General features: G+C 34.7%; 1 protein-coding gene across 1 annotated transcript; it reads right to left on the bottom strand.

Moving 5' to 3' along the window:
* Positions 1-7,491: 7,491 nt before the first annotated feature.
* LOC128183326 (uncharacterized) lies at positions 7,492-13,276 on the bottom strand. Its single transcript, XM_052852287.1, has 2 exons — positions 8,439-13,276; positions 7,492-7,771 (listed from the first exon to the last, which is right to left on the bottom strand). Exon 1 carries the CDS (start codon positions 12,419-12,421, stop codon positions 9,242-9,244), a length of 3,180 nt encoding a protein of 1,059 aa, XP_052708247.1. The 5' UTR covers positions 12,422-13,276; the 3' UTR covers positions 7,492-7,771; positions 8,439-9,241.
* Between the last annotated feature and the right edge of the window lie 313 nt (positions 13,277-13,589).

Raw genomic sequence — 13,589 nt, forward strand, 5'->3', positions numbered from 1 at the left:
TCAATTACAATAATATTTTATTTATTTTCAATGCCTGTTAAGTTTATATCTTCATATTAAATATAAACCAAAAACGTTATGTAATATTGTCAATCGACAGATAAACAAACATTAACACTTAATAAAAGTCCGATTGTAAAGTTCTGTTGCGCCAAAACGTTTATCGAAAAAAAATCCACAGATAAAGAACATTAAAATTACTTTGAAAAATCGTATCAAAAATATATATTTAGAAAGAAACCAAATCGTTAATCTTATCTTTTAATAATAACAAAATCACAAATAATATTTATTGTTTGAAATTCGAGTTGAACTTGTTTTCCACCGGTTTTTTTTTTTTTTTTTTTTTTTTTTTTTTTGATCTACAAGATAATCGGATGACGCCGTTGTTCCATCGATTATAAACAAAGTAACTTCAAGTATATTTCCAACTTTCTAATGTATGGCTATATATATAACTAATGTAATATAAGATGACAAACAACATTGATCCTTCTGCTTATATTACACAACAAAGTGGATATATGGAAATATGCTTTTGATATATCGATAAATCAGGACTAAAGAAGACTGTAAAGTCTTATTGGAAACGAAACGTGATTCCACATAGGGAAACTAATAGTGAATTGGTATATATGATATCAATGCAATTTTGTTGAAATTGGTCTTCTATGATCAATACATCCTCATTTGATTCGCAGTGTTTTCTGCTTGGATTTCGACATGAAAAAGGTCTATATATATATATATATATATATATATATATATATATATATATATATATATATATAAAATTATTCTGTGCCTCGAGATTAATTTCTAATTTTTAAGTACCGGTATTCATAGTCTCTTTTAAGAACTGAAACGTTCCTACTTTGAGTTGTACATGCTAAATGGTATATAGTAGTTTACAGAAGTAAAATAATGTATGTGTAATGTTCGATATATGCTGCGCTTAGCATGGATAACAACCGAGTTTAATTTACGTCAGATTTAAAAGAAACATGTCAATTCTTTTTGTATCTAAACTTTATATAGAACACATTTCTGAATTTTAGGGAGATGTAATCTTGTATTTTGTGCTGTTTTCGACGGTTTAATAATTTCAGAGCATTTATGCACTGTAGGATATCAAAACGGGTGATTTTAATCTGTTTGAGCTTATAAGACCTAATCAATATTCATTTTGGGAAAAAAAACTTGAATAAAAGCATGGACTCTGTTAAATTAGCCCTTGTTAAATTTCAATGAAATCTAAGCAGCAAGTAATAAGATTCAGAGGTGATAAGACGATCATCAAGGTGGCAAATATCCATTGACTTTTAGCTAGGTTAAAATTACCCTGCTAGATTGTTTTTTTTTGGATCAAATCATACATGTAATCTGTTGTATTGTAAAAAGCATCCGGAAAAGTAACAGCTTTTTTATTATAGAAAATCAAATTGTGTGAAAAAATAATCTGTAAAGGTGAGTCTTGGTAAGTCAGACACTTGTCGAACGATTTAAAAGTGATGAAACTTACAGATAATTGGGCATTTTCTAACCAGGTTACACAGGATATATCTGTTTTTTTAGTCACACGGGCATTCTGAGAGGTGGGTAGTCGTGGCAATATCTACCTTTTTTCGACAAAGAAATATGTATAAAGATATTTGAAGATGTTCAAATCTCCAAGCTAAACTTTTTTGAATATTTCTTTACTAAAAAATAGGGTATGGCCGAAACTATCTTTGTCAATTTTAAATTTAGATATGGTTAGTAATTTCTTACAATTCTTCATCAAGTCAGTTTTCAGTAGTTTTCTTTAGATAGCCGAGGCAATTAATGAAGGGTTTTAGTTGAGCAGTTGTCAAAAACTCGTTGATTTACAAGAAACTGTGTATCCTTTAAATAAAAGAATGATATGTCACTTATATAGATTTTTTTTAAATCAGGAGCATTAAACACATATTAATATGTGTTGAATGAACTTTAATCTCAAATCAATTGAAAATAGTTGGCTCTAAGTATTCGTTAACAAATGTCCCTTTTCCTTGTGACGCTTGCACACAGAATCTAATTTAGATACATATCATTTTATGCAACTCAAACATGCATTGTTCTATGCTAAGCAATTGCCCAAAACCTAATCAACAGTTAAAGATTTGTAATTATGAAACCAAAGTTCGTCTCAGAGATAAGATATATTAATATCATAAAATTGTTCATATTCACAAATCTAATCCTACAACAACACTCTGTAGCTGGATTTATATTAAACATTAAAATTTGCATCTCTTTTGTTCAGTTACATTTATTTTATACTCAAACATATGAAATGCAACATGAATGTTACATGAACAAAAATAATGCTACCTGAACAAATCTAAAAAAAACCTAGGTTTACTGTTACAAAGTTTTTTGCAGTCACAATTTAAAAAAAATGCCAAAAATTGAATTGATCTACAAAAATATGATATTGGATACCAATGAAGTTGACTAAACATTTAGATCATTGATGTGAAAGGAAAAAAATTGTAACTTACATAACAAACCAAAAATGCCGAGAAAAAAGCTGTTATTATTAAAAAAATATATTTCGAAATTTATACATCTTAAAGCAAGTAATCGACTAGAATTCTAGTCGATGATCTTTGTTACTAAACAATAATTGAGCAGTCGCTAACATTTCTAGTTTTAAGTAACCATCTTTGAATTGACAAATAAAAGTTTAATTCATTTTTCGCGTTAAACTGAGGTAAACTCATATGTATCCCCCCCCTGTAAATTGCATTAAAATTTACCTACAGAGTTCATGTGAATCTTTAAGATTTCATCAAACAAGTCAGTTACGCATCTCTTTTCTTTGACTACCAAGGCTTATTCTTGTTTAAATTTATTATTGTTCCAGAATGGCTGGCAACTGTAGTCCTACCAAGATTTTAAAATTGAATTATTTTGTATTTCTTTATAATTAAAAGCTGTGATAACTTCCTTCAAAAAATCATTTCTCAAAAGAACTAGGTACAGTTTGAGTCAATTATTGCCCAGTTTTAAAGTGATTATCAAGGATATTACAAGAAATTAAAATATAACAATTATTAACACAAAAATACCCATGAACTAAAAATCTATATAGGATTACCTGAATAACCTTTCACAAGGGTAATTATGACGTCATAAACAGTGCATTATCCCGCAATTTTCAAAAAACTGAGTAGAGGATACCAATTCTTCAGTGGTTTTTTAATGTAAAACTCTGTCCGCAGCTGTCGCCCACAATGAAACTCAAATTTAACATTATCATGATATATCACATAAAATATAAAAATTTCGTTGAAGGCGACACCTGTGGACACATTTTCCTCCTAAAAAAAACTACGAGAAAATGTGTCATTTTTCATTATTTTTTCCTAAGTCTTGGAAATATGACAAAATGTTGAAAACATGATTAACTTTTGAAACAAGATAAAAGTGTATATCTTGGTACTTTATATACACATATATTCAAAATGGTATATGGGTATTTTCATGAGATTTCAACGAGTTTTTAATTTTAGGGCACATATTGAAAGACTTTGAAAGATACCTTTTCTATGTTAATAGCATTTTTCAACAGTTTTCCATTTTAAAGTGTTATTCTTAATTAATCTCCTAATCAAAGTAGACTTCAGACGTTTAATAAAGGAATTTATTTCAACCATCCTTAATTCTCATGTTGAAACCTATTAGTACATACTTGTCTTTTGATTTGATCCCATTTAAACAAAACTGATTAGAATATTGATAGTGTTTAATTTATTTAATGAATTAATCTTAGAATTAGGTGAGGGTATAAATAAATGGTTCAACTGAGAAATTGAAAAGATTTCACCGTTTTATCCTTCCAATTGGAGTCAAGTGTCGTTTGCTCCATTGTTTTATTTTAGATTTAATCCAAGCTTCTTGTCATAATTAGGTTTAATAATATAAACTAAATGTACATCATACATGTAGTATATGCCAAAATGTTTAAATTGAGTTGTCAATTGAAAAATCATTACTGAACATTTTTTCTTCTGAATATTTCTTACTCCCTATCCACACAATTTGATTTTTTGTCTGTTTATTTTAAGACCATAAAATGTATATTATTCATCTATTTCTTTCATGGTTGCCCTAAATGATTTTTCAGATCCACCAAGGATTATTAATGTGTCATCTAGGTATTGCATTATTTAATACTGGCTGTTATTAACTTTGATTTCTTTAATATTTTCATCATTTTTAATTTAATTGACAATATTTCCGCACATAATAGAAAAATGTAAGGCAATATTTGTCTACAGCCCTGTCCAATGTAGAAAGGTTTGATAAAATGCCAGCCTGGGGCACGTAGGACACAACATGACGAATTGAAAATTTTATTTCAGTTACAAAAAATGGGCAAAAATCCAAATAATTGAGTGCATTTGTATAAATTCCAAAGCTTCAGAATCAAAAACTTTCTTAAAATAAAGCAAAACTATTAACCCCGGAATATAAAAAAAATCCGTATAATTCATGAGATCGTAGATCGATCTATGATTTTCCCCATTATATCTTCCCGAGATGAAACCTGTCTGATCATCACTAATCGTTTTATTTTAAAAAGAACAGTTTTTATCCTGCTAGCAATACATCCTGACCCGATTCCGTATATAACGTTGAGCAATGAGATAGGTCTCCAGCATCTTCGTTAGCCAAGGGTTTTCGGTCCACTTTGCTGGCGGATTTCATTACGAAAACTCGGTGACAAGCTCCGTTTTATGATTGGCTGCAGCTGCGAGTAGCTGATCCAATCACAGTGCTTGTAAACATAAACTTTAAAAGAAAACAAATGTGTGATCTTTGGTAAAACACTCGGATTTTATAACAAGTTGAGACACAAGTTCTCGAGTACAGTGTCTCCCCAACGATGTAGACCAGATCGCTTTAAATACCTGTATATTTTACTGGGAATGAACATAGCTCTACAAACTTGTCAAGGCTCGGTGATAGCGTGGGAAGTAAACATGGCGAATTTAGAAGTTGCCTATCCCGTTAGTGTATACGTTCCTGCTTATGATTATTGCTTTTAAAGGCTAAATGAGTTCTGTTTTATTTAATTTCTTTGGTCCGCAATATTCACGACAACGATACCTGGTTTTATAGCATGAAAGCTTTCATATAAATCGGCGACTTTTTCACTCCCGGTACAGGTCCTTACAAAACACTATGAATAAAACATTCTGTGCTTTCCCTTGGTTATAACTTAATTCCTATTTAAGTTAGCATCGTTAATTATGTTTCGATATTCGGTAGTTAACATGTTTTCAAGTTGTATTAATGCCGTAGTTAGTATATAACCCGTTGTTTAATTCTATTAAAATGTAAATATCCAAGGGGCGCAACTCAAGTTGCTCGCTAGATAGCGCCACCACATCACCGAGTTTTCGTAATGAAATCCGCCAAGGGTTTATGGGGAGCAAAGTGGACCGAAAACCCTTGGCTAGCGAAGATGGGTCTCCAGTAACCATGGGAGAATTTGCTCTTTCCCTTCTTTAAATATACAAGTAACATTTCGTTGCTTTTGAGTAGATGATAGTTCTCCTACCTTATATTCATAATTTAAAGATCTAACAACAAAGGAGCTTGTTTTATTCCAGAACGTTTTTTAGAATTCAACTGTAAATCCATCATGGCCTACACTTATATTGTTCGACATACTTTGTAATACTTAAGAAGCTTTCTTATGTGTTATATATAATGGATTTTCTTTCATCACCAGATAATTTAGGGACTGGACACTCTTTTATAATGTCACTTAGAGAAATATCAATATTTTCTGCTATCATCAGGTTTTTTGCATATTATTTATTATTAAAGCTCTCCAGTTGATTTAAAATACATTTTTGTTTGACTATATTTATTTGTTCAATATTTTCTGATAATATTATCTATGGAATGAAATACTAGTATTATGACGTTTTTCTTAATTAAAAAAAAAAGATAATAAAATGGTTTTTCTCATCATTTATTCATTTAGAACGTGAAGCAATAAACTACCCATGACAATATAATTTCTTAATTTTACTTCTTTTGCCTTTTTATCTATTGTATCTATACAAGTTTTTTTTTCTAAATCTTCTCTTATTCTAAAAGCTCTTCTTGTAACTCGTTTTTCCTTTTGTTGCTCTTTGAGTTTTTAAATATAACTTGCATATGAGATAGTGTTAGATCTAATTTCCATTAACAGTGTCCATAGGGAAATTGTTCCTTAATTGTAAATTGGATTTCTGAATCTGGATTATCCAGAATAGACTTTTTTGTATACTGAAACTACATATTGCATTTTAATTTCATTGATATGACAATAAATACATTAAATATATTCTAAATCTTTTAAAAGGGAGTTTTTAAAAAGGCCACAACCATGTTTAAAATCATTCAACTTTAGAGAGAGAAGTACAGGAAAATGAAATGACTTATCATGATAGAATTTGTAAACTTCTTTTATAAGTAAAGCTGATATAAGAAAAAAGTCCGGACGTGCTTGTTTCAGAGGTGTTAGTTTTTTTCAAAGTGAATCTCTGGTCATTTAGATGAAATTCTCTTTATATATCTACTAAATTATAAGAAATCATATGCCCTAGGACTTTATCCCTTGGTGTAGTGCGACCGGTCAGCAGATGATGCTCACTCCTCCTATGCACCTGGTTCTATCTCTATCCATTTGAAAGTCTGTGTTGCTCTTCTTTGAATTTGTATTTCGTTTTGTTGGATTTTTGAGATGGTTCACGGTTTGTTATTGCTATTTTTTCATTTTAAGCATGTAAATAATTTTAGTAATCTTGACTTGTACATAGTACCAAGTTAAAATTTCCAACAACAATCATATCATTATTTCTAAGTTTTGTGACAATTTTGCTCAAATTACAATAAACTTCAGGAGTATCCCTAATAGGTCCATACAAACATAAAAGGCCTTACTTTCTATTCTCTATTGAAATGTTAAGTGCAAATAAATTCAATTTACTCTCTACCTTGATTTTATTTTAAATAAAAATTGCTATTAAAGAAAATAGCAACTCCTCTTGATTTTGAAAACAAATTAAAACGCGCTTCATTGCCCCATTTGCTGCTAATATTTTGTTTCATCTCCACAGTAAAAATGTGTCTAATAAAAAAAATATGATACTAGTATTACAATTTTGTTGTCTACATATTAAAAGTATCTTTAATCTTTAATAAACATAATTAAACACACGTTTTAACAAATGCACTAAAACTGGTAAATTTAAGCACGTTTGAAAAGTGAGGGAATGAAAAAAAATTATATCAAACCTCGACAAATTAGTTCAGACTTGTTAAACAAAACTAACCTAATCAAAGGCATTAAAGCAAAATACAATTTTGAAAGTAATAACGAAGATAGGCAAAGCTAGGCGTTTATGTGTATATTAATTTTGTAACGGGATGAGCGGAGGCTACTCCAAACAACAACAAGACATCTTAAATTTAACAAAATTTAATAACAAAAAAAATAAGAGAAAGAAAGAAAAGATAGAAATATAAACACTAAACCACACAAACACTCACACAACTTTCACTCAACAAGAAAAAATATGATGTTTATACAAATGACCAAAAATAAATTAGAAGAGTGTCCGAATCTCCGGGGCTGTAGTCCTGGACCAACTACGGACAACCACAACTAGAGTAGTTTCGTCACCACAATCATCATCATCACCATCGCCATCATAATCATCGACACTATCGTCAACATCATCGCCTACAACACCATAATCATAATAGACATCATCGTCATCACCATAATCATCTACTTCATAATCATCACCGACGTCACCATGAACGACATCATCTACATCATCATCATCGACATGACCATCATCATCATCGTAGTCATCGACATCATAACATCATCTTCATCGACATAACCAATATGACACTACAATAAGTGTACAAGTGACACCATAATAAAAACAATATTGTATAATACATCATATAAGTATCTCACTGATAGTATCAAACTATGATAATGTATAAATAGTATTATATTAAAGGCAACATCTCAAAATATTGTAAGTATATGGTAACTAAGTTATTTGTTTACAGTAAACAATATGGCGTCTGAGACTTCCGGTGACGCACTTCCGCCCAAGTAGTTAAGTGGAAAAAGTGACAATAAATTGTAAAATAAAATAACGCATAGAAAATAGCCCTTTAAATCACCGTTTCTTTATACAGCAATAGCAAAAACTGTACTATAGAAAAAGACGAATTCCATTTAAACACTCTCGCTAAAGTCACACATCAGTGAACACACAGGTAACTCTACAGTGAACAATGGTCAAGGTGACTTTATAGGACGACTGCGTAATACTAATAAAAAGGCAAAAATTTACAAATAAACTACACCAAACTAAATAAATACTTACCACGGTCAGCTATCCGTGTCCGCGTCAAATGCTGAACTTGTGAAACTAAAACATGCCACACAGGCTTCTAACACGATACCCCCTTCACACACTAAGCACGTCTTTATTGCTGGACAGCTCGGCCGGGTATATCTTAGCGCCTATTGTTAGCGTCGGCCAAGCACGTTGCAAAGAATTATGGGAAAAATAAAATCGGGTGTGTTCGATATGAACAGTGATTGTCACACACCTCCCCCCTTAAAAAATTGTCCTGCAATTTCAAATAAACAATCACTGAATTTTGAAAATTCTCACGTATTTACAATAAAACCTATACACATACCTGTACTGTCTACTATACATCTCACTGACGACTCAGGTAATCCGCACCCACATTGTCGCTTCCTTTGATTGCAATGATCCTAAAGCGGTATGGCTGAAGCTGCAAAGCCCAACGCATCAGTCTGGAGTTCTCTGTCTTTGCTTTGTTAAGGTAGGTCAGGGGTTGGTGATCAGTTTCAAGTAGAAACTCGCGTCCATAAAGGTACTGGTGGAACTTCTGTATTCCCCACACTACCGCCAAACACTCCTTCTCGATAACAGCGTATGCCTTTTCTCTTGGTTGAAGTTTCCTACTGGCGTACGCTACGGGTAGTTTCTCGTCATCCTCCATCTGTAACAGCACAGCACCTATCCCATCATCTGCAGCGTCCGTGCGTAAAATGAAGGTTTCATTAAATTCTGGCAACTTCAATATTGGCCTTTCTGATAACATGTGTTTCAATGTATCAAAAGCTCGTTGCTGACTTTCAGTCCAAATAACTTTATTTGGTTGGCCCTTCTTCGTAAGATCGGAAAGTGGAATGGCTATCGCAGAGAAATTCGGAAAACTTTCTGTAGAATCCTGCTAAGCCTAGGAAGGCACGAACCTGTTTCTTGGTTTGTGGTATTGGCGCATTTCTGACTGCATCAATCTTGTCCTGTTCTGGTTCTAGACACTTGTTGCCCACCATATGTCCCAAACAGTCAATCTTGTCAAATCCGATGAAACATTTTGTCGGTCTGGCCGTAAGTCCCGCATCTCTGAGTCGTTCGAACACAGTCTTCAGTATGTGTAGATGTTCTTCAAAGGTATCTGTAAAAACAATGACATCATCGATAAAGTTTTCTACGCCGTTCATACCTTGAAGTAGTTTTCTCATCATACGACTAAATGTTGCCGGCGCGTTTACAAGACCAAACGGCATTGTCCTGAATTGGTACAATCCGGATGGTGTGGAAAAGGCTGTAAGCGGCTTACTCTCGTCAGCCATCGGTACTTGCCAGTATCCTTTGCTTAAGTCTATCTTTGACACAAACTTCTTTCCGGTCATTTTGGAAAATATGCTTTCTGGACTGGGCATTGGTTCTGCATCAAATACCGTAGCACAGTTCAGTCGTCTATAATCAATGCAAAATCGATTCGTTCCATCTTTCTTCCGAGCTATGACAACTGGAGCTGAATAAGGGGAAGATGATGGCTCAATCACATTCAACTGTAGCATTTTCTGAACTTCTTCTGTAATTGTTTTCTCTGTACTGAACGGAATTGGATATGGTTTCACACGCACAGGTTCAGACGATGTCACAACAATCTTATGCTCCACTAAGTTCGTCATTCCAGGTATATCCGTAAATACATCTGAGAACGAATCACACAGTGATTTAGCAGTTTCCAACTGATCTGGTGTTAGTCTGTCTGCAAACTTTATGTCCTTTGCTGTTTCGGTTTGAGTAACAGGTGGCATAAGAATAGAGTCCTGTTGTTCATCATCATCTAGGTCACTAAAGTCTATGAGTGAAATTGCACATGTTGACAAAACACCACAGTTCAATGTATCTCGTTCAACATACTTCTTAAGAAGATTTGCGTGGAAAGTTTTCAGCTTGCCTCCCATATCGATCTTGTAGCCCATCTGTCCTAACGATAATGCAGGTACTTCTCCTTTCGGAATAGTCCGCTGACACACGTCACATGATCTGCAAAACCGTCTAATGTCTGACTGAATTCCTGGCCAGTAAAATTCGGACACTACTCTGTCGGTTGTTTTCTTTGATCCCAGATGACCACCCATCAGCGTTTCATGTGCTATCTTCATGACGATAGTTCTGTATTTCCGAGGAACGATTAACTGTCGGAAAAGTTTTCCACTGGACACTTTGGGACTGCAAAATTCTCTGAACAACATTTGCTTCCGTTCACACATTTTTGAAAATCCGCCGTCACTGAAATGTTTAAGCTGTCCACTCTCAGCTAAGCTCCATAACTTTTTCAGTGTCTCGTCGTTTCGTTGTTCTTGTAAGATATCCTCCGGCGATACATCCCGTATTGCTTCCGGTACTTTCAATGGTTTGTATGGAGACTGTTTCTTTTTCAGTTGCGCACGCGTTTCAACAGCTGCTATGTTTTCAACGGAATGAATCAAGGCTGGATTTGGTTCATGTGGTTTCCTTACTCCACGAATATTACCAAGAATAAGATCGTACGAAGGCGAATCAAAGCACCAAGCATCAACACTTCCGGTAAAGTAAGGAGTATCGACATCAATTCTAGCCACATCTGAATCAATAATACGACCGTCTGCTAACTTGCATCGTTGAGATGTCCCTGTTAGTTGATCATCGTTTACCAGTTCTCTACGAATAACGGCACCACTACAACCTGTGTCTCTTAGCACAGTCACTAGTTTATTGCCCACACATCCTTTCACAACTGGCATTTCCGTTTCACAGAAAGCAACCGAATCACCAACACACGGTAAGTTTCCATGTTTCTCGACGACACTCGCGGCTCCTTGGCGACCTCTACCGCGTCCTGGATATCCATGGTTCCCATTATTGTACGACCCACGTTGAAAATCACTAGGGTAAGTATGTTTCGGTGTTGTTTCTTGTTTCTCGCTCGAATTAAACGGCCTGTTATTCGGACTTTTGCGGAAGTTGCAGTTAAAGGCTTTATGTCCTTGTCGTCCGCACTCATAACACTTCACTGCATTTCCAGATTGGTTTTGTTGCACGGAATCTTTGTACGGCGGTTGTCTATCGGACTGCTGTCGTCTGTCAAAGAGCGGTTTTTGCGTAAGTGAAGAGGATGTCACTGTTCTGGCCTCAGCAAACTGGTCCGCGTATCGCGCCATGTCTTGGATCGAAGTAGGAATCCTCTCCTTTAGGAATAAGGCAAGTTCTTTCGAGCAACACAATAAAAACTGTTCACGTAAGAACAAGTCCTTCAGATCATCGAATGTCTTGTTAGTCTTAGACAGCTGAATCCACCGCTCAAGGTAACTGTCCAGTCTGGTAGAAAATTGCATAAAAGTTTCACTTCCGTCTGGTTTTGAAAATCGGAACTTCTTGCGGAAACCGTCCTCCGTCATGTCAAATCGTTTCAACAGGGCGTTCTTCAACTCGTTGAAATCAAGTGCTGTTTCGGGTGAGAGTCTTGCGAACACATCCAGTGCCTTTCCTTTGAGTAATGCGCTAAGATGAGTCCCCCACGTGTCTTTATTCCATTTCTGCGTTGTTGCGTATATCTCAAATCTTTGAATGTACGCGTCAATGTTGTCTTTCGAATCCTCAAACGGAGGAAGTTTTGGTCCTTTTATCACTTGAGAAGTTTCTTTCTCCTCTTTAGTCACAACACTCGGCTTCATGTGAGATCTCTCGAGTTGCAGTTTGTGATCAAGTTCCAGTTCTTCTAGTTTTTGCTGATGTCTCTTTTCTTCTATCAATCGGGCGTGCTCTCGCTCATCATGTTCTCTTGCGGCGCGCTCTTTCTCCATCTGTAGTTTGAAGTCGCGGTCTCTCTCCTCCTGGTCTCTCTCCTCCTGTCTCTCGACTCTATGTTTCTCACGTTCGTCCCGCATTCTGGCCTGTTCGTCCTTCACGAATTGTTGAAGGTCTTCATCCTTCATCCCCATCTTGGTCCCCACTTCAAGTAGCTCCAGCATCTCCTTGACAGTAGACATGGTGCATTGACTGACAGACCAACTTACCTCAAAATTATCTCATAAAGGGACTAACTTCTCAACTTTTAACAAAACAATCTGCCTAACGTAATGTACTCACCAAGGGAAAAGGAAACAACGACCTACACTTGCTCTTACATGTACTACAAAAGAGATCAAAAAATGAAAAATAAAATAAACCTTGGCAACTGTTCACTTATAAAGATATCTTGTAGTATCTGGAGGAGTCAACTCATCCCACCGCTGCCACCAATTGTAACGGGATGAGCGGAGGCTACTCCAAACAACAACAAGACATCTTAAATTTAACAAAATTTAATAACAAAAAAAATAAGAGAAAGAAAGAAAAGATAGAAATATAAACACTAAACCACACAAACACTCACACAACTTTCACTCAACAAGAAAAAATATGATGTTTATACAAATGACCAAAAATAAATTAGAAGAGTGTCCGAATCTCCGGGGCTGTAGTCCTGGACCAACTACGGACAACCACAACTAGAGTAGTTTCGTCACCACAATCATCATCATCACCATCGCCATCGTAATCATCGACACTATCGTCAACATCATCGCCTACAACACCATAATCATAATAGACATCATCGTCATCACCATAATCATCTACTTCATAATCATCACCGACGTCACCATGAACGACATCATCTACATCATCTTCATCGACATGACCATCATCATCGTCGTCGTCATCATCACCATAACATCATCGTCGTCATCAACATGAACATCGCATCGTCATCGACTTCACCATGAACGACATCATCTACATCATCATCATCGACATGACCATCATCATCATCGTAGTCATCGACATCATAACATCATCTTCATCGACATAACCAATATGACACTACAATAAATGTACAAGTGACACCATAATAAAAACAATATTGTATAATACATCATATAAGTATCTCACTGATAGTATCAAACTATGATAATGTATAAATAGTATTATATTAAAGGCAACATCTCAAAATATTGTAAGTATATGGTAACTAAGTTATTTGTTTACAGTAAACAATATGGCGTCTGAGACTTCCGGTGACGCACTTCCGCCCAAGTAGTTAAGTGGAAAAAGTGACAATAAATTGTAAAATAAAATAACGCATAGAAAATAGCCCTTTAAATCACCGTTTCTTTA

The sequence above is a fragment of the Crassostrea angulata genome, chromosome 5 (assembly GCF_025612915.1).
Source record: "Crassostrea angulata isolate pt1a10 chromosome 5, ASM2561291v2, whole genome shotgun sequence".
NCBI classification, from domain to species: domain Eukaryota; kingdom Metazoa; phylum Mollusca; class Bivalvia; order Ostreida; family Ostreidae; genus Magallana; species Magallana angulata.